We start from the raw sequence: 21,726 nt of genomic DNA, 5'->3' as shown, positions 1-21,726 counted from the left end.
TCATTTTAAGACTGTTCTGTAAATGTAATCTCAGGATGTAACCTTTGAGGACTGGCTTTTTGACCCTACATGGTTCCTTGGGGTTCATTCAGGTTGTTGTTGGTTCTTTTTTCTTATTGAATAGTATTCCGTGGGATGGATGAATCACAGTGAGTCAATCATTCATCCCGTGAAGGGTGTCTGGGTGTTGCCAGTTTGGGGCTGTTAAGAATACAGCCTCTGTGACATTTGCATATAGATTTTTATGTGAATGTGCATTTTCACTTCTCTGGGGTAAATGTCTAGGAGTGTAATTCACTAGGCCACATGGTAGTTCGTATTTCATTTTTTAAGGAAATGCCAGACTTTTCCAGAGTGGCTGAACCACTTTGCTCTCCCACTAGCGATGTGGGAGTAACTCACGTTCTCTGCATCCTCCATTCTTACCAGCATTCGGTATTGTCAGTGTTCCTCCCAGAGCCATTCTGGGGGTGCAGTGATACTTCAGTGTGGTTTCAACATTTCCCTCATGGCTAAGATGGTTGAGCATCTCTTTGTGTGCTTCATTGCCGTTCGCATATCCCCTCCAGTGAAATATTTCTTTATGTCCCTTTGCACATATTCTAATTTTCATTGTTTTACTATTGATTCTTCAGAGTTTTTTGTATATTCTAAATACTCATCTTTTGTCAGTTACGAGGTTTGCAGATGTTTTCACCCACCCTGTAGTTTTGTCTTTTTATCCTGTTCACATTGTTTTTCACAGAGCAAAAGGTTCTGATTTTGTGAAGTCCAACGTGTCAACTTGTGCTTTTGTGGATCATGCTTACAGTGTCAAGTCTCAGAACTCCACCTAGCCATAGATCCTGGAGATTTTCTTCTGTTATCTGTATTTTTTATAGCTTTTTGGTGGTTCTGGGTATTTCATTATATGTGTAAAGTGTCACAGTCCACCAGTAGCATCATTTCACCAACTCAAGTGAAGTATACAAACCCAACTTCCATTTGTTCTTTTACCCTCCCCTATTTATAATACGATTTTATTAAATATTTATTTTACATACATTTAGAACTATATCAGATGTTAATTTTTGCCTCAACTGTCAAATATAATTTAGAAAACTCAAGAGAAGAAGGAAAGTCTGGGGCGGCGCCTGTGGCTCAGTCGGTAGGGCGCCAGCCCCATATACCGAGGGTGGCGGGTTCAAACCCAGCCCTGGCTGAACTGCAACCAAAAAATAGCCGGGCGTTGTGGCGGGCGCCTGTAGTCCCAGCTACTCGGGAGGCTGAGGCAAGAGAATCACTTAGGCCCAGGAGTTGGAGGTTGCTGTGAGCTGTGTGATGCCATGGCACTCTACCGAGGGCCATAAAGTGAAACTCTGTCTCTATTAAAAAAAAAAAAAGAAGGAAAGTCTACTGTATTTACCCATATTTTGTTTTCTTCCTATTGTTAAGGTTTCTTCTTTTACTGTTTTTCTTCAGTTTAGAGAATTCTTTCCATTCTTTTAGGGTAGGTCTGGTGGTGACAGTTCTCATAGTTTTTCTACATCTGGGAATGTCTTTTTTATTTATTTATTTTTTTTATTACCTTCCATGGAGTACCATGGCGTCTCAGCTCACCAACCTCCAACTCCTGGGCTTAGGCAATTCTCTTGCCTCAGCCTCCCGAGTAGCTGGGATCACAGGCGCCCATCACAATGCCTGGCCATTTTTTTGTTGCAGTTTGGCCAGGGCTGGGTTTGAACCCACCACCCTCAGTACATGGGGTCAGCACCCTACTCACTGAGCCACAGGTGCCACCCCGCAAATGTCTTAATATCCCCTTCTCATCCCTGAAGTGTGTTTTCATCAGGTATGGATTCTGGGTTGATGGTTCTTTTTCTTTCAGCTCTTGAAAAATGTGCCACTTCCTTCTGGCCTCCGTGGTTTCTGGTGAGAAATCCACTGTCACTCATGTTGTTTTTCCCCTATAGGTAAGGAGCCTTTTCTCTCTCCTGCCTTCGTGGATTTTCTTTGTCTTTAATTTTCACAAGGTTAAATCTGATTTATTCTGTGTGCAGATTCCTTTGAGTTTATCCCCTTTGGAGTTCACTTAGCTTCCTGGCTCTGTAGGTTTATGTCTTTTGCTAAACTGGGACCGTTTTCAGTCATGATTCCTTAAGTACTTTCTCTGCCCTACCCTCTTTCTCCTCCCATTCTGGGTGCAGATGAGATGAATATTATATCTTTTTTACAGTCCCATAGTTCTCTGAGGCTCTGTTCAATTTTTTTTCCAAACTGTTTTTGTGTATAATTCACACTGAGTACTTTCAATTACTCTGTCTTTGAGTTCACGGATTTTTTTTCCTTTCTTTTGTTGTTGAACCTGTCTATTGAAGGCTTTCTTTTTGCTTGGTTTTTTAATAAGGAACATTTGGGATAGAAGTTGGGGGCAGGGAGTAGAAACAGGCTATCACTTTATTGCCTGGCCTGGAGTGTGGTGGTATCATAGCTCACAGCAAACTCCCAACTCTTGTCTCAAGCAATCCTCCTCCCTTTGCCTCCTGAGTAGCTGGAAGTACAGGTGCTCACCACCATGTCCAGCTAGTTCTGTGTGGTTGGTTGGTTTTGAGGGGATTTTTTTGGTTGTTATAATTTTTTGTAGAGACGACATCTTGTTACGTTGATCAGGCTGATCTTGAAGTCCTGGCCTCAGTCAGTCCTTCCACCTCAGCCTTCCGCGGGGCTAGGGTTACAGGCATGAGCCACCATGTTGGCTCTGTTGAAAGGTTTTGGGGTTTTGTTTTTGTTTTTTTCTAAGTTACTGTATTTTTCAAATCTAAAATTTTCCTTTGGTTCTTCTTTGGATCTTTTCAAAGTCTCTTCTCTGCTGAGACTTTGGGTTTTGCAGCAGTCGTGTTGAGAATGGCCCACTGATGACTGCTTTAAATTCTTAGATCAGATAACTCTAAGCTCTTGTCATCTCAGCATGGGCGTCTTTTATCTTTTTTTCATTCAGTTTGAGACCTTCCTGGTTCTTGGTATAAGTAATTTTTGATTGAAGCCTAAACATTTTGAATATTGTATTGTGAGACTGGACCTTCTTTCTGTTTTAACTGACTTCTTCTGACTCTACTTCTGGCAAGGAACAGGGACGTTTCTGTGAGGTGGGAGCAGAAGTTAGTGTTCCAGTCCCCGTGTGGGGGAGATGTTTCTCGTTGCTGTTGGACAGAGATAGAAGTTCAGGTCCCCATGTGGTCTTTGCTGACACCAGGACGGGGAATGGGGGACCTCATTCTGTTTGTCAGAAATTAAAGTTCTGGCTCCCTCCTCAGCATGTTCTCATGTCCCCCACCCCCAGAGGAAAGGAGCACTGTGTGAGCTCCTAGAGAAAGTGCGAGTCTAGGCTCCCGCTCCAGCTCCCACTCAGCCCCAGCATGGGTAGAGCGAGCCACGGGTTTTTGTGTGTCGTGGGTAGTTTCTGTCATCGTATTTACTGTGTTCCTAACCTGCCCCTTTCTGGTCCTTTGCTAAAGAAAGCAGGGGAGTCTTTTTTGTCTGCACTCTTTGGCATTTCCAGGTAGCTAGCTTTTTTACCACAAAATCTAGGATACATAAAGCAAAAAAAAAAAATAAAAAAGAAAGAAAACAAGCAAACAAACTCCCAGGGAACTCACCGCCATGTTGTTCTTTGAATCCTGATGTCTCTGATTTGTCCTGCTTTATTTTTTTTTTTCGCCTTTCAGAATTGTCTTAGGTTTCATATGTAATATTCAGGGATTTTGTACTTAGAGGAAAGAATAATGCACATCCCACAAGCAGGTGTCTATATTGCATTTTGAAAATTAGTTTCTGGGACTGAAGCCTCACCTGGGCCCCAACATCATTTGACCACCTTTTCTCCAGCTTTGAGCAGTAGAGAAAATGTATCTTTTATAATGTTACAGATCCTCCATCCCAGAGGTTACTATAGCTTTGTCCCCAAGTGACTCCATTTCAGAGTCATCTTTTTTCTTCTGATCACTACCCAAAAGTTAGCAATTTTAAATTCTATTCTTTTTATTCTAGCTTATAGAATGTGAGGTTTTTACTTTGAACTCTATCAGCTGTGATTCTTTAATGGTAACAGTGGCACCACTTTCCCATCATAGGTAATAATTCCTTTCTAGAGGTATGTTTCTCTATAACCCTAAGATTTGAGAAGTGGTGGTTTGAAGCAAATCATTAGGAAGCCTCAGATCCCTGGACCTAGAGGAAGTTGGGTTCTAGTCTTGACAATTAAAATCCAAGTTCTGCCATTCCAGTCCTCAGTTCATATTGTTAATTTAGTACCAAAGAAATAAAATAACATCTTAGACTTACATGGAACTTCACTCTTTCCAAAGCACTTTTTGCATTTGTTTAAGTTGATCCTCACCTCACACACATGAAATAAACATATCACAAATTATTATTTTATTTGACAGTTGAGGAATCTTTAGGCTTCAGAAGTTGAAGTACTTTGCCACATTCTCACAACTAGATGACAGAGTTAAGACTTGAAATTCTGTAGATAGTCTAAGCTAGATATTTCTTTTTTCTAGCAAGTATCCTTTTCATAGTCAAGAAGGTAGAGAGTATTTCATGTGTAAATATATGCTCTTTCCTCCCAGTAGCAGCTCATATGAAAAGAAAGCCTTCCACTCTGCACCTGTAGCTCAAGAGGCTAAGGCGCCAGCCATATATACCAGAGCCGGCGGGTTCTAATCCAGCCTGGGCCCATCAAACAACAATGACAACTACAACAAAAAAATAGCCAGGCGTTGTGGTGGGCTCCTGTAGTTCCAGCTACTTGGGAGGCTGAAGCAAGTGAATTGCCTAAGCCCAGGAGTTGGAGGTTGCTATGAGCTGTGTGGTTCACGGCACTCTACCCAGGGTGACAGCTTGAGGCTCTGTCTCCCAAAAAAAAAAAAAAAATACCCAATATACTCAGTACTACTGTGAAACCAGTTTATAATCACTCACACTTACATATGAAAAATGAAACACAACTATAGCCTAGGATAAAGGAGGGAAGGGGAAAGAGAGGGGAAGGGAGGGAGTGGGTCGATGGACGGAGGGTGGTTAGTAGGGGGACCACACCTATGGAGCATATTGCAAGTACGAGTTGGATCTATCAGGTGTAGAACACCAGTGTCTTAATGCTGTAATTGGGTAAATGAGGTGAGGGCTATGTTGATTAGTAGGATGTAAGCACTCCAATTTGTACAAATAATCCACACATTGAATCCCATGATGGCATAAATGTATTTATGATCTATGTAAAAATGACTTAATAAAAATAAACAGATAAATAAAATGTGCCATTTGCAGCTCTAAAATTAAAAAAAAAAAAAAAGGAAGCCTCCATACCATCTGGCTCTGATAGCTTCTTCATTAAACTTAACATTCTTAATAGATCAGTCAGGAGGGCACTGAAGGGCTGTGACAGAATTGATAAAGGTAAGTTAAGCGACCTCATAGAGTAGGGTTAAACTCTGGAACTACTTTGCCTGTCTGATTTCTTCTGCTCTTCAAATCCTTAAAACTTGGGTTATAGAATATAGTCAAAGCATATGGAGTGGCGAGTGGGTTCTCCCAGATTCAGCTTGGCTGAACGGCACAGGTAGGGGGATAGCCAGCATCCAGGCCAGCCCTGCTGCCCACCTGTGTCCCTCCTGCGTTCAGCTCTGGTGTTTCTCCAGCTCTGTCCTTAGCCCATCAGTGTGCAGAGCTAAAGAAGCCCAAAGCACTGTGCAAACGGCTGTCCACTAGGGCAGCGCCTCTGAATTAGATAGCCCTGGGTATAGAAAGGGGGATTTTTAACCAACAGATTGACAGAATGCTTGAATTGCCAGGAGCCCCACCCCGCACACACCTCAGTGGCCGTTCCTTCTGTGACGTGGCCATTCCAGGTAGATTCAGGATGCCCAGGAGCTCAGGCAAAAACAAGTAGCATGCCAAATTCCAAGGAGGCCCTTTTCATTGTTGGGTGATACTTCATTACACTGAACCAGAAATCAGCCTCCCACTTGATTTTATGGATTCCATCTAATTTTCTTTCCTCTCTGATAGGATTTTAAATTATTGAGGCCAGCTGGTGAGCTTAATCTCTTTATTTAAGTGAAATATCCCCTCCAGAACCCTCACTACTCTGATGCCTCTCAAAGCATACTACTTGCTGTCCTCTTGAAATGCGATATTTAGAAAATTGTAGAATATTGGAGTTGGGAAGGATGTTAAAGATGATCTAATCTTCTCCCTTCCCCACTCCTTCTCTAATACCAAGCACTTTTGCTTGGTAAACCATTATAGATTTCAGATGCAGTCAGATTCAGTGAACCTAGGGAGATCTTCTAAAGCAGTTAGCTAAAAGTTTATTTGGGTTTAAATGGTTTGGTGCCTAAAATTGTAAACAGAATCTTTCTCTATGAAACCTAATATGTAGGGAGAATAACATTTCTTTTAACAGAAAAGGTAATAAGAAATGGCACGATTTTCCTTAACATAATGCTGTGGGGTGAGCATGCGGCATCTGTGCCGCGCTGCAGTCCCGCCGCAGGGGGCTGCGCTCTGTGGGGTGAGCACGGGCATCTGTGCCGCGCTGCAGTCCTGCCGCAGGGGGCTTCTGTGTGCCCAGAACTGCTCTGCTGCAGCACATCACACACTGCAGTTAAACTGGTTATTAACCAGAATTCCAACATACTTTTCATGTGAGCTACTGACAGACAAGGTCATCTGTATTCTGTCATTTCTAGATAGAGGACATGCCACCAAGAGAGGATAGGCTAGAGGAAAACACATTTCTAATACCAAAAGCTTTCTTAACTTGAGGGTTTTGCCTGAGGCTGTTGGTGTTCACGGCATTGCTGTGCGCCTGCCCAGGTTGAGCTGGAGCACACCCGGGGATCTGGGTGTGAGGATGCCCACGGCAGCCACCAGTGTGTTGAAGTGCGGAGCTGGAATAAACACAGTAGCTCTGGGGCCTGCTGCTCACTTTTCCTAGGCCACACGACTTTTCTTAGCTGGGAGTGTCTAGACTTGTACTTTTCAGCATTCGCAGGTACCATGGAGAGACTCAAAAAGGTTCTTTCTGGCAGGAAAGTACGTAAGCTGTAGTAGGTTGGTTTTTGTTTTGTAACTACCTAAATAGTAGGACAGCATGAGATGGCATATTTAATTGCCCCTTCAACATGGGACCAGAGGTCAGCCCTAGGTTTCCACTCTGCATTGACACTACGTGGCAGAAGACCGTTCTGGCCCAGGCGAGGGAGATTGGCTAGTACCGTACTTCTAAATATGTTTTCACTCTCCAAAAGAAATCTTCATCTAAGACTCTCTTGTTTCCCTTTTTTAGGTAGCTCTGTGGTTGAAAGTGTTGCTGTCAAATCAGACTACCTGCATTAGAATCCCACCTCTGCTTCTTGCTAGCCATGTGACCTGGGGCAAGTTACTGGGCTTTTCCAGGGAGTGTTTTCTGGTGACTAGTTTTTACCTCCTGAGATTGTTCTGATAACTAAGTGACATAAACTTGGAAGGGGTTTTATGCAGTGCTTCACACATGGTTCTCAGTAATCGCTGTCATCACTGTTCTGTGTAAGAGAGAGATACATTCAGAAAATGCACTCTGGTTCCTTTGTGCCTTCTTAGAGAGTTTGGCCTTCCAGGTGTTTCCATGGTGTCAGGAATCAAAGAAAGTGTCTTGGATTTTAACAGTGGCAGTCGTACATGTCCGTCCATTTGTAGTGTAGCCAGGTTACTGGTCTCCTGTACCATGGGGTCCAGTCCAGGCACCACAAACGTTTTTCCAGAAAGGGCCAGATGGTGAGTAGCTTGGGCTTGGGGGCCACAGACGGTCTCTGACTCTTATATTTCCCTTTCTTTCCACCTTTAAAAATATAAGAACTACTCTTACCATCAGGGCCACACAAAAACTGTCTGTAGGCCACAGTTTGCTGACTCTTTTTCTCTCTGTTCTTGTGCTCTAACATGGCATAATTTTGAAACCTGAGGTTGTTTTGAACCATCTTTCAGGTCAAAAGATGCTAGTCAAAAAAACGTTTTAAGTTGGGCGGTGCCTGTGGCTCAGTGAGTAAGGCACCGGCCCCATATGCCGAGGGTGGTGGGTTCAAGCCCAGCCCCGGCCAAACTGCAACAAAAAAATAGCCGGGCGTTGTGGCGGGCGCCTGTAGTCCCAGCTGCTCGGGAGGCTGAGGCAAGAGAATCGCCTAAGCCCAAGAGTTAGAGGTTGCTGTGAGCTGTGTGATGCCACGGCACTCTACCGAGGGTGATAAAGTGAGACTCTGTCTCTACAAAAAAAAACAAAAACGTTTAAGTTTTAGTGTTAAAAATGGAGTCTAGTTGAAAAATAGCACACTCTCTTCCCCCACCCTCAAGCATCTACCTGTATTATACATATATAAAGAGTCTTTAAAGTTCCATTTCGAGACCAACACAGGGCTTATGAAGGAATCCATTAGAGCCAATTTGATAAATGTACCAACTTGGACAAGCTCTGTGCTGGTGATGGTAATCCAGATTCACTCAGCGCTCAAGTCATGATTTTAATTTTAAATTCCTGGGTTTTGTACCATCGCGTCTCTTATCTGGAGCAGTCTTGTTTTATAAAAATAGTGTCTGTTACTGTGAAGTAAGCTAACCATAATGACACTTTTTCACAGCAAAAAACAAAAGTATAGGCACAGCCTTTTTGAAATGACAATATTAAATTGCCAGTGATGATGGTGAAGAAAATATTTGACAACTGAAATAGCACCTGTAAAATGTAATTGCCAGGGAGAAGGTGCCAGTGCCTCGTTCCTTAAGCTGATTCTCCACAGGCAGAAGCATTCCGTGTGGTTCCAGGGAGGGAGGAAAAACCTTACTTTAAAATCAACTGCTTTCTCGCTTCTTTCAGACTGCATAAGTGAACTCGACTTATCAGGTCCTGTGTTGACCTTCGAGATGTTCATGGGCAGGGTGTGTCTCTTATTCATGCTTACTCCTTCTGTGTTTGGGGTTTCTGAGGTAGTTTCTTCTGAGATACAGTTTTGCTGATGGGATGGCTTCATTTATCCCTAGGAGAGCTCCAGCGAAGGAGGCAATGGCATTTTTGGTGAAAAGAAGGATGAGAGCCGGACAGGTGAGACTATATCCTTCTAAAGACAAATGAAAGTAAAGTCCCAGTTTGTTATTATACTGGAGTTTATATGTGATCAAAATGGTATTTTTTTTAATTATTTATTTATTTATTTATTTAGAGACAAGAGTCTCACTATGTCACCCTCCATAGAGTGCTGTGGCGTCACAGCTCACAGCAACCTCAAACTCTTGGGCTTAAATGATTCTCTTGCCTCAGCCTCCCAGTAGCTGGGACTACAGGCACCCGCTACTATGCCCAGCTATTTTTTGTTGTTGTTGTTGTCATTCTTGTTTAGCTGGCCCAGGCCAGGTTCGAACCCACCAGCCTCAGTGCATGTGGCTGGTGCCGTAACCACTGTGCTACAGCCGCTGAGCCTAAAATGCTATTTTCTAAGGAGGCTATTTTAAAAAGCCAAATAGATTGACCTTCATCAAACTCTCCTGGACTCACACACAGAGCTTTAACATGGCTCTGGCTTCCTCCATTTGGCATTAAAATTCAAAAGTGAAGGCTTGACACCCATAGCACAGTGAATTACAGCCCCGGCCACATGCACCAAGCCTGGCCGGTTCGAACCCGGCCCCAGCCTGCTAAACAACAACAGCTGCAACAAAAATATAGCCAGGCATTGTGGCAGGCACCTATAGTCCCAGCTACTTGGAAGGCTAAGGCAAGGGTATCTCATAAGCCCAAGAGTTTGAGGTTGCTGTGAGCTGTGACACCACGGCACTCTACCGAGGGTGACATAGTGAGACTCTGTCTCAAAAAAAAAAACCTGTAACTAGTTTAAGTCATTGAGTCAGCTTGTTTTTATTTAAACAAAATCAAAAAATTTTCACCCCATTTTAGTTCTCTTTGTAAATGCTAATATCCTCACTGATGTTTGAAGCCCAGGATGGCTCCGACCCAGACAAATCACCCTGGCCAGTTTCATCTGCTCTCACAGCCCGTCTCAGACGACTGGTCACCATTTATCAGCGCTGCAACCGGAAGGAACTCTGCCGACCTGAAATGCTAGGACCAGGTAACCAAGGATACTGGGTTCAGGAAGAAATGTTCAGGAGAACCTCGGAAATGGACCTCATCAACAAAGAAGCTCAAAAGAGGTAAAAGCCAATGCCCAGAAGGCTCACTGAGCTACCCTCTGGGCAGAGTGACAGAAGGTAAAGCAGACAGTTAGCAAAAGACTGGTGCACTTCTGTCCTCACGTGAATTTAGGTCATCTCCAGAATTCATTAGATGAACCTTCACCTGTAAAGGTGCTGTCATGGTGATGGGAGTGTGATGAGGTGTAGAACACCCTCTGTGCACAGTCCCCAGGCTCTTATGGTTTTCCCTAAGTCAGACACCAGTCCCTGGGGATGTGGTTTAGAAACACCACACTGGAATCGTTCAGTAACAAAGGGAATAGTATACACTGAAGCTTGTTGTATTTAATCACTACAGATCCTTACAAGCCTTTGAGAGCAATGACTATCATAAAATCTAAGCCCAGTAGAAAGGTGTCAATTACCAGGAATTACTTGCCCATCTTGAGATTAAACTAAAAGGCTTACAGAAGGCCAGCACAGGCTGGGAATGATGCCACCAAAAAAGATAGCAACAGAGCTGTAATTGTTGAGAGTTCTAATGTCCCTCTGTCCTTCTGATGAAATATCCAGTGAATTAAAAGAAGACTACATAGCAAATTCAGTCACTTCTCCATGCTCTTTCTGACTTTATGAAATTTGATATTTCAGGGAAAGTATTGCTCTCATCTTGCACAGCTCCAAAGAGAAGAACCAGACCCTCTTCTTCCCTGATTCCTACTCTTCCTCTGACCCCTCACCCCACTCCCCATTCCTAGTTGGACTCACTGTGAGGTGGAGAGTACCATGCCCAAGAGCCCCTCATAAAGACTGAGGTGGTATATAATTATCCAACTCCCTTAAGTCATTAACTTACTTCTGTAGGATACAGAGATTAGAGGGCCTTTGTGTCTGAGAGAAGATAATTGATGTGGGCAGCCTACCTATATAAAACCAGAAAGAAAGGCACCGCGAGATGGGAGTCAGGACGTGTGCACAAAAGCAGTTGCTGCTTTTCTCTGCAGCAGTTTCTTCATCTGTAAGATTAGAAGGATGAAATTAACAGTCTTAAAGTTCTCTTCTGGATTCATTCTCCTACTCTATATTGTATGCAGGGGGGGGAAATAAGGCAGAATACTTAAGCATATATAGTATTTTGAAAATCTTTATCTTCTATAAGTAGAAGTTAATCACTAGATAATTCCTAAAATTAATCAAGAATACAGCAAGCATGCACACATGACTGACAGACAGGCAAGCAAATATCAGAAGGAAGAGCTAAAGACTTGAAAGTAGCCTCCTCTTTGGGAGTAAGATAATAGGCTGTTTTTATTATAAGCCTCTCAGCCCAAGAAATAAAATAGACAGACCAGGTCTACCTAGTTTCTTGACTTCATGGACTGTCATATAGTAGGCATTCGATCAGTGGTTGTTGGCTTTTCTTAAAAAATAAAAACAGCTCACTTTCCCTTTCTGATTAAATCTCAAGGTGGACTAGGAGAGAACAAGCAGACTTCTATAGAACAGTGTCTTCTTTTGGTGTTGTTTATGATCAAGAAAAGAAAACCTTTGACTGGACACAGTTCCGTATCATATCCCGTTTGGACAAGAAGTCAGATGAGAGCCTGGAACACTATTTTTACAGTTTTGTGGCTATGTGCCGGAACGTCTGTCGACTACCTGCGTGGAAAGATAGTGGTGAGAAAACTCTTTGTCAGTGTATCGTCAGATGAGACAAAGAAAGAACATGCTGGTTTTTCAAATTGCATAATTACTTTCACTGTAACTATAAAGGTAGTGTCTATCCAAGGAATTTAGGTAAAAATAAATAAGGTTTTAAAAATTCATGAACTTCTAATTGAGTTCACTTTCTTAAAATAAAACATCTCTCCCAAAATAATATATCTCCAACAAAAAATAAAATTCAAATTAGAACTTCACTGATACATTGAAAGACTACTATTAACTACTTTTTCCAAAGTAAAGTTTTTTTTGAAGTCACATCAAGATTTATCCTACTCTGAACTTTGCTGCTTCCTTAGATTAAAGCTTAATGATTTTAAATGTTGCCTTATAACTATAGAACATAAATGGCTGATCTGGTAGAGCCCTCTTGAGAAATCTCTTCCTGGTTGGCATTGTAACAGCTTCTTTCCAGTCTCCTTCAGCCTCATATTTATAGATAAACTTGCTGTAGACACGTGCCCATACTTCAGGAAAGCAAAAACTAACATTGAACCTATCCAGCATGGGTTCAGGGCTAATGGCAGCGTGCAAAGACATTCCAACCTTTGTTCCTCTATCCCCATGTGGCATGGTTAAAGCATTTCATTCAGGCCAGGAGGTTGGCTATGTTGGAAAGATGTGGACCTTGAAGTCACAGTAACAAAACCTGGATTTAAATCCAGGTTCTCCCACCTTGAGCATGGTAGCCAATCTGAGCCTGTTTCCTCATCCTTGAACTATAACATATGAAGTGACTAGTCTAGTGTAAAGGGCACATAGTACATGCTGCTTTAAAGGGAACTGATATTGTGTCCAGAACTAGAGTTTTCATGCTCCTCTTTCACCCTCCCCATGTCCTTGACTCATAAAAACCTTTCATTCTCTTTTAGTTTCCCACACACCTAAAACTGCCATGCTGAGGAGCCAGGAGTTAAACTGTAAGACCAAAGATAAGAGGGCGTAGGTGGCAGGGAATCTCTACGGGCCATCTTAAGTGATAGACTCTGTGTTTCCTTTTCTGTCCAGGTCCCCCAGATGCCACCATCTACATCGAACCCATCACTGAGGAACGAGCAGCGAGAACTCTGTACCGCATCGAACTCTTACGGAAGGTCAGAGAGCAAGTGCTCAAGTGTCCTCAGCTGCATGAACGCCTCCAGCTGTGCAGGCCCAGCCTCTACCTCCCAGTTTGGTGGGAGTGTGGGAAGCATGATCGAGACCTGCTCATCGGCACCGCCAAACACGGCTTGAACCGTACTGACTGTTACATCATGAACGACCCCCAGCTGTCCTTCCTGGATGCCTATAGAAACTATGCCCAGCATAAAAGACCTGACACTCAGGCACCAGGAAGTCTCTGTTGCCTTTACCAGACCAATTCCAAATTATATGAATCTCTGACATACACTCAAATGAATAGGACTTCAGAGTCCCTTGAAAATGAACCCGAGAATCGAGGGAAAATAGAAAGCAGAGATGATCGTCTTGGTCTGTCTGATGTGACTTGTGAAAATTTGATTTCTAATGTTCAGGATGTCATTTCCATCAGCCACGATGAAAGTCTGCTGCCCGAGACCTTGGACAGCATGGTGTATGGTAAGAAGGTGCTCGGCCGAGAATCAGCCTCTTTGGAGGAGAGCCCAAAGACCATTGCGGAGTCCAGAGGAGATGCCGCTGCCGTCTCGGGAAGCCAGGAGGCAGAAGTATCTTCAGGCCCCTCTTTTTTGGGTAGCTTAGAAGCTAGAGTAGCTCAGGTGAACATTAAAAATGGAAAACATTTATTGTTGTCTACTTCAGAGGAAGGGGACCTCTGCTGCAGTGTGGCGGGGCCAAGACCTGAAAGCATTGTGCAGCTAGAAGCCAAGTGCTTAGCTTCCCCTTCCTTGGACCCAGAAGGCGAAAGTGGTTTTGTAGATATGTGCAATCTTAGTGTCTGTGACTCCAAAAGAAACCTGTCAGCAGATCAGCAATTAATTGATTTATTAGAAAACAAAACCTTAGAAAGTAAATTGATTTTGAGCCAGAACCACAGTGATGAGGAGGAGGAGGAGGAGGAAAATGAGGAGGAAAACTTGTCTGTGACAGCAGGCATGAGGGAGAGGCCAGAAGCCTTGCATCTCACCGAGCCCACTCCTAACATCCCAACAGAAGAGAGCCGAGGCTTCCGTTTAAATGAAGCCAAGAAGGGAAGCCTGGAGGTGGTGACCCAGACCCCTGGACCGCAGAGGGCTTTCCCTCCAGCAGCCTGTCAGTGTCACTGCAAACACATGGGGAGATGGACACGCGGCCTCAAGAATGAATTTGAAGTGGAGAAACCGGAGGGTTATAACCTAGACCTATACAAAAGCAAAACCAATAGTATTACCTTGGAGGGGGAGCCCACTGCTATTCCATCAGAACTGTTCAAAGTGAAACAGGAGCTTTTAAAAGACCCTTGGAAAGAAAGTACAGAGGGGAGAAAGGGTTTCTCCACATATCTTCTTGAAGGAAGTGAGCTCAAATCAGAAGACTTGGATTTTGAGAATAAAGATGATTATGATAGAGATGGAAACTGCCACAGTCAAGGTACAGAATGTAGGATCTCGTGTTGGTCTGGATAAACCAGTTCTCACATGACAGGGAGCGTGGGGAGAGGGGTGTTCAATAGTTTCATGGCTTCTAAAACAGGCCCACCTACCCTCACTGTGTATTTAAAGCCAAAGACAGAGCAGCTTATTATCTGGGGTCATTGTTGGAGATTGAGAATGATTGTCGACAATCGAGGCACCTTTGTTCCATCATCTGAGTGAGTGGAGAGGGGCCGAGGGCCTTTGCACAGCAGAGGCTGGAGTGGCGTCCAGGGGAAGGAGTTCTCCCTCCGCTAGAGAAGGTGCTTCAAAATGGCTAAAGTAGAGCAGCCTTGGGACATCAGTAACCTGCAACTTAGCACACATGCAGTGAATTTTTTACTAACTCAACAAAATATATATAAATCTTTTCTTTTTTAAGGTGAGCAAAGCTCCCTTTCTTCATGTCATCATCAGAACCCTGTGGTTTAATGTCACTGCCTTTGGTTTAGATTCCTTCCAGTAATTCAACAGAAACAGACATAACAGAATTTACAACAAAAAATAAGTAGATTTGACCGTTTTAAATAGGGAAATCTTAGATAACGGTTCAAGTTAGAAGGAATTTTATGTGTTAATAAAAGAATCCAGGTGACACTGGGATTCTTTATTCTTTTTGCAGGAGTAATATGCAGGCAGTGATTAGGGTTCCTACCCAACAACTAAAGAGTTGTACCTGTTTTTATTTTTTCAGATCCATGAGGGCAGTTAGGGTAAACAGAAGTAGTTCCATTTATCCTTGTCATTATCACAAGAAAACCAAAGAACAATGCTGTTCATGCCTGGTGCACTGCTGGGTATGGAACTCGGGTGTGGACAGGCACAGACTCCCCTTTCTGGGGCAGTGGTTTTATGTTGAAGAAGGAAAGAGAGAAGAACTGAGCTAAGTTCCCCTGAGGCATGGCATCTAGGCTTCTTTTTCTTTTTTCTTCTTTTTTTTTTTTTTTTTTTGCAGTTTTTGGCCAGGGCTGGGTTTGAACCTGCCACCTCCGGCATATGGGGCCAGCGCCCTACTCCTTTGAGCCACAGGCACCACCCACTTCTTTTTCTTTTTAAACTTACCCTCTTGGCTTTAGTCATTATGATTATTGACTATTTGGGGAAGGCTTCTGAAGCCAAATTAAAATTTACACGCTAGCCAATGTAAGAACCAAGAAGCTGAACTTGGAAGCAGCTTGCCAAGTGTAGTGGCTCATGCCTGTAAGCTTAGCACCTTGGAAGGCCGAAGCAGGAGGCTCCATTGAGGCCAAGGGTTCAAGACTAACCTGGACCACAGAGCAAGACCCTTTCTCTATGAAAAAAATAGAAAAGTTAGCCAGATATGGTGGCACATGCCTGTACTTCAGCTACGTGGGAGGATGAGGCAGGAGGATTCCTTGAGCATAGGAGTTCGAGGTTACAGTGAGCTAGGATTGCCCCACTGCTCTGTTTAGACAACAGAACAAGACCCTATCTCAAAAAAAGGAGAAAGTAGTTTAGTCAAATTAGAGCCCCAGCCAACTCTGAACCAGTCTATAGCCATGGTCAGGCCACCTCTCTCCAGGCTGTGACGGGCACTGCGGTGTCTAGAATTCTAAAACCCACGTTGCTTTTTGAGCTCTGTTGTAGGAAAAAATCACCAATCATCAGTCCTTGGAAACCTAGACAATCAAAATGAGAACGGGGTAAGATAGGTATGACTTAGAGAGGAAGAAATGTTCCCGACAGACATCCTTTGGGAGTAGCATAAGCCATATTAAGGGAAGGCGAAGGCAGCTGGTGACCCTGAAAAGCTTTAGTGAGCGTCGTGCACCTGCGTGGTGGGAGTCCCTGCACAGATGCTTTTAAAAGTGCTTCTGCGGGCCCTGAAGAGGATCCTGTGTGCATGGGGTGTGGGATGGGTGACTAGAGAGGGTGACGCCAGCGAGGACCAGCCCCTGGGTGTCCTGGCTCTTTGTCCAGGGTTTTCTCTCTCACAAAGTTTTAAGCTTTTTCTTAAAACTTAAATCCAACTCCTTCGTTTAGAATCTCTCAGTGGTACTCCCTATTGAATCTAGAATAAAACTCAAATTTTCTGTCTCAGCCTGCAGGACCAGCATGATCTAGGTAATTTCTACCCCTCCCCCCTAATTTTTATACTTTGTTCCCGGCCATCATTTAGTTCCTTGTCTTGTCCGGAATGCCCTTCCATTGCCTACTCACCTTCCTGGGTGTTCCTCCTCGGAGAGGCTCACTCTCCCAGCCCACCTGAGTGGGTCTTCCTTCTGATTCCCCTTTATGGCACTTGCCACATCTTAATAGTTTTAGTTATTCCTTTATTGGCACTACCTTCCTGGCTGTCTTCCCTCATGAGACTGTAAGAACCTTGAGGGCCGGGGCTACATCTGCCTTGCTTATCCTGAGTCCAGTAGGCCTAGCTAGCAAAGTCTTGTTTGTGGTAAGGGGTGTCTGTAGCTCTCTAGAAGACTTTTTGTACCTTGTAGAATGTTCATGTTTCAGAGGCTATGCTTTGTCTTTTCACCAGAAAGAGGTTCACAGCTAACCCTTAGACGCTTCACTACCGTCTGTTCACTTCTTGTTACTACTAAGTGGTCTTTGAAGATCCATTTCACATTGATACTAAACTTTCACCAGTACTGAAGCTTGAAAGAATAAGTTGGTTTTCTATTTCTTTACATTAGTGAAGCACTTGAAATGTTCTAAAGTTCTTTGCATCATTGTTTTCCTGAATTGGGTCTATTTTTCCTTTGTTGTAAGTTTCATGACTTTTGATCGTTCCTCATTACTAACACCCTCTTGCTGTATTATGTCTCGTATTTCATAGACTGTCCCTTTAAATATATTAAAGTATTATAATATGCAATTTCCCCTTGTCCACTACAGTAAGTAAGAATGTCTCTTTGTGGTCATTCATCTGTTCTTCTCTATATGAGAAAAGAATCTCCTTTCTCCTTCCTTTTTTGTTCCTGAGGTGTGAGTACAAATTCTTCCTAGAGGACTTGCCTTGGTAGCCCCAGAGCACGGTTTTACCGTTATGGTTCTCCTAGAAATACATGGTATGGTAATTAGTATTCAATTTAAAATAAATTAGCACAGAATGAGCTAAAAAAACAGCAAAAAGAAGAGACAGATTAGATGTCCTGACATCTCAGAATTACTTCTGTCTCTTCTCAGATTATCCAGGGAAATACTCTGAGGAGGAGAGCAAGAGCTCAGCATCAGGCATTGCTGGAGACGTCGGGGATGAGCTGCAGGAAGCGCGGGCCCCCACGATTGCCCATCTGCTGCAGGAGAAAACCCTCTATTCCTTCTCTGAATGGCCAAAGGTACTCCCAGAACTTGCATTTTCCCTCTAAAGCATTCTCAGCTTTGAATCCTTTATTTTAAAACTTTAGAGTGTTTCTGAGCAACAGACCTGGAGAAATGCTTAATGTGTTTAAAAGATACTAATATGTAACATTTGAATGTTCAAAGATATATATACACTTGACTAATTAGCATAAAATGTCCAGTAGTTCTCATATTTATAGCACTATGGCTTTAAATTTCATCATGCAGACTGAATTTTATTTTAAGGTTTATAAATTGAGTATGTTAGGGTGGCACCTGTGGTTCAGTGAGTAGGGCGCCGGTCCCATATGCCGGAGGTGGCGAGTTCAAACCCAGCCCTGGCCAAAAACCACAAAAAAAAATAAAAATAAAATAGAGTATGTTTGAGTGTGCTCTTTTCTAATCAGCTCTTTCTGGTGAGAAAACTTGACCCTTGATCTCAAGGGACTTTGTAAATGTGGATAACTTGGTACTTATTCCTAGCTTTTGAGCTGTTGTGCTTTTTTCTAGGATCGTGTGATAATTAACCGCCTAGATAATATCTGCCACGTAGTATTAAAGGGGAAGTGGCCCTCCAGCCAGCAATATGAGCCCTTGGGTACCCTGTCCACCCCAGTATTAACCAGCAGTGCTGGTTCTAGGAGCATCCTCTCAGAGCCAGAAGCAGCAGAACACAGCTTCAGCAATGGTGCAGCATTGGCAGCCCAGATTCAGAAGGTGAGGCTGTAAGGATGGTGTTGACTACAAAACAAAGAATGGTGGGCACTTCCCACTTCTTGATTGAGTTGCTTTGTTCAACAGATATTTATTGGATGGGCGTGGCGCCTATAGCTCAAACTGCTAGGGCGCCAGCCACATAACACCAGAGCTGGCGGGTTCGAGCCCAGCCTGGGCCTGCCAAACAACAATGACAACAACAGCAACAACAACAAAAATAGCTGGGCTCCTGTAGTCCCAGCTGCTTGGAAGGCTGAGGCAAGAGAATCACTTAAGCCTAAGAGTTTGAGGTTGCTATGAGCTGTGATGCCACAGCACTCTACCCAGGGCAACATAGTGAGATTCTGTCTCAAAAAAAAAAACATTTACTGAATGGATAGGGGAGTTTTGTCAATCCATTAGTGTTTGGGGTGTTTTTTGGTTCAGGCGGGGAGGAGTTGAAACAGAGTCTCTCTCTGTCACCTTGGGTAGAGTGCATTTACAGCATCATAGCTCACTGCAACTTCAAACTCCTGGGCTCAAGCAATCCTCCTGCCCCAGCCTCCCAAGTAACTGGGGACTACAGACATGGGCCACAACACCTGGCTAATTTTTCTTTGAGACAGAGTCTCACTTTGTTGCCCTTAGTAGGGTGCCATGGCATTATAGCTCACAGCAACCTCAAATCCCTGAGCTCAAGCAATCGTCTTGCCTCAGTTTTACTATTTTTTAGAGACAGGGTCTCGCTCTTGCTCATGCTGGTCTCAAACTCCTGAACTCAAGCAGTCCACCTGCCTCAGCCTCCCAGAGTGCTAGGATTACAGGTGTGAGCCACCTCGCCTGGCCAGTTTTCCTATTTTCTGTTTTTCGTAGAGACCAAGTCTCATTCTTGCTCAGGCTTATCTTGAACTACTGGTCTCAAGCAGTCTGCCTGCCTCAGCCTCCCAAGTGCTAGGATCACAGGCTTGAGCCATCAGTGTTAATTGAAGAATTCAGGTTTTATTCTACAGGTAGTGGGGACCTATTAAAAGCTTTGGAGCAGGAAAATGCAGGGTTTTGCATCCAATCTAGAGTGATATGCAGAGCAGGAAATTGATGAAGAGAAAGTCCAGACACTAGGTTAGTGGTAGAATAGACACAGAGAAAGGCAAGACGGGGCCAAGATGGCTCCACAACTAACAAATATATAAGGAAAGGAAGCGTGTATGGGGCAGCATGTTCAACCCTGTCACACTGAGAAAACGATGGTGGCTGATGGAGATGAAGCAGAAGTGGGCATTTTTGTGATAAGTGATGGGTTTTGTTTTTTGTTTTTTTGAGAAACATTTTTAGCGCACAGGTTCTCACTCGCGCACATTGGAGAGAGACCTTGAAAAGTTAATGATTCTGATTTAATTGGTCTGGACTGTGGCCTGGGCATTGGGATATTTTTAGTTTCCCTGATGCTTCCGATGTGTAGCTGAGACTCAGAATCCCTGAGTTATATCTTGCAGCTCCAAGCGTAGTTCATGGACAAGCAGCTTTAGCAGCATCTAGAAACTTACTCAAAAAGCAGATTCTCAGGCTCTTCCTGAGAAGAAGGATCTGCACTGAAGTAGGATCTGCATTTTAACAAGCTGTCCAAGTGATTTGACACAAAAGTTTGAGGCTTGAGTTAGAAGAACTTCTAAAAAGATGATTGAGGCTCGGTGCCTGTGGCTCAAGCGGCTAAGGCGCCAGCCACAAACACCTGAGCTGGCAGGTTCAAATCTAGCCCAGGCCCGTGAAACAACAATGACGGCTGCAACCAAAAAACAGCCAGGCATTGTGGCGGGCGCCTGTAGTCCCAGCACTTGGAAGGGAGAGGCAGGAGAATCACTTGAAACCAGGAGTTGGAGGTTACTGTGAGCTATGAAGCCACGGCACTCTATCAGGGCCACAGCTTGAGGCTGTGTCTCAAAAAAAATAAATAAAAAGATGATTGAAAATAATAGGAGGCCTTGGTAATCAGGCCTGAAGACAGAGCTGGCGCTCAAAGTGGCGCCTACACCTCTCTTGCACTTGTACGTTCACAGGAGAGTTTCTTGACTCCAGTATTCACAAAGGATGAACAGAAGCACAGACGTCCTTACGAGTTTGAGGTGGAGAGGAATACAAAGGCTCGCAGCTTGGAGCAGTTCTCTGCCGCCCACGGGCACCCCCCCATTGTCCTCAATGGCTGGCATGGGGAGTCAGCTATAGATCTCTCGTGCTCCTCAGATGGGTCCCCAGGAGCCACATCCCCTTTCCCAGTGAGCACCAGCACACCGAAGATTGGAGCTATCAGTTCACTTCAAGGAGCCCTTGGCATGGATTTGTCTGGAATTCTGCAAGCTGGCCTGATCCATCCAGTGACCGGACAGATTGTCAATGGCAGCCTTAGAAGAGATGACGCGGCCTCGAGGAGGCGGAGAGGGAGGCGGAGACATGCAGAAGGAGAGATGGACCTCATCTTCTTGAAGGAGCAGACCCTTCAGGCAGGAATCTTGGTGGGTGTTTGGGGCATTAAGTAAAGACATTGACCTTTCTACACTGAGAAACAAACCCTGTATCACACACAAAATATGTGATTATTAACCAAATAGGGATCTTTTATCCCTATCTCAGTTGTCCTACTTTCTCTCATTATTAGATGCCCTCCATCTTTTCTAGGTTCTTTTCCCATTAATGTCCCTGAATCTGTTTACAACCTGGAGAAATGAGCCAGGAGGTCTCACCATTTCTAATGGAAACAGCCCAGATCCCTCTTGATGGTTTCAGAAGAGCCACTAGTGACTGGACAAGCAGAGCAAGATGGCAGGGTTGAGCTGCAGCTGCACGTCTGCAGGGGTTGGGGGTGGAAGGAGGAGCAGGAGCTAGGGCTGCCTAAATGGGGTGCTGGGCAACATCAGCCCACCACTGAGCATCGCATTGCTCCGCTGTAAAGTGAGGCAGCTGGAGGATTCCCAGAGATCCTGCCGAGGCAGCATGTTCTAAACTTAGAGGAGATCATTGTAAACGACCGCACGGGTCAGATATTATACACCTGGCCCAGAGAGATCCTCCCCACCCCTGCTTTTTTTTTTTTTTTTTTTTTGAGACAGAGTCACTTTTGTCACCCTGGGTAGAGTGCTGTGGCATCACAGCTCACAGCAACCTCAAACTTCTGGCTCAAGTGATTCTGTTGCCTCAGCCTCCCAAGTAGCTG

The 21,726-nt window shown here is 44.0% G+C and overlaps 1 protein-coding gene across 6 annotated transcripts in view; it reads left to right on the top strand.

Moving 5' to 3' along the window:
• CHD6 (chromodomain helicase DNA binding protein 6) overlaps positions 1 to 21,726 on the top strand; it is a 213,623-nt gene that overhangs the window by 178,123 nt on the left and 13,774 nt on the right. For 5 of the 6 annotated variants that reach the window (XM_053573513.1, XM_053573512.1, XM_053573514.1 and 2 more), the window contains 8 exons: positions 9,058 to 9,118; positions 10,008 to 10,224; positions 11,675 to 11,883; positions 12,801 to 12,848; positions 12,937 to 14,475; positions 17,670 to 17,821; positions 18,336 to 18,542; positions 20,576 to 21,028. In XM_053573513.1, coding sequence (XP_053429488.1) covers positions 9,058 to 9,118; positions 10,008 to 10,224; positions 11,675 to 11,883; positions 12,801 to 12,848; positions 12,937 to 14,475; positions 17,670 to 17,821; positions 18,336 to 18,542; positions 20,576 to 21,028 — 2,886 coding nt within the window. The remainder of the gene's footprint in view (positions 1 to 9,057; positions 9,119 to 10,007; positions 10,225 to 11,674; positions 11,884 to 12,800; positions 12,849 to 12,936; positions 14,476 to 17,669; positions 17,822 to 18,335; positions 18,543 to 20,575; positions 21,029 to 21,726) is intronic. The other variant, XM_053573515.1, reaches the window with a different exon arrangement.

This window comes from Nycticebus coucang, chromosome 21 (assembly GCF_027406575.1).
Source record: "Nycticebus coucang isolate mNycCou1 chromosome 21, mNycCou1.pri, whole genome shotgun sequence".
Lineage (NCBI taxonomy): Eukaryota > Metazoa > Chordata > Mammalia > Primates > Lorisidae > Nycticebus > Nycticebus coucang.
This window is presented reverse-complemented; position numbering and strand designations above follow the sequence as displayed.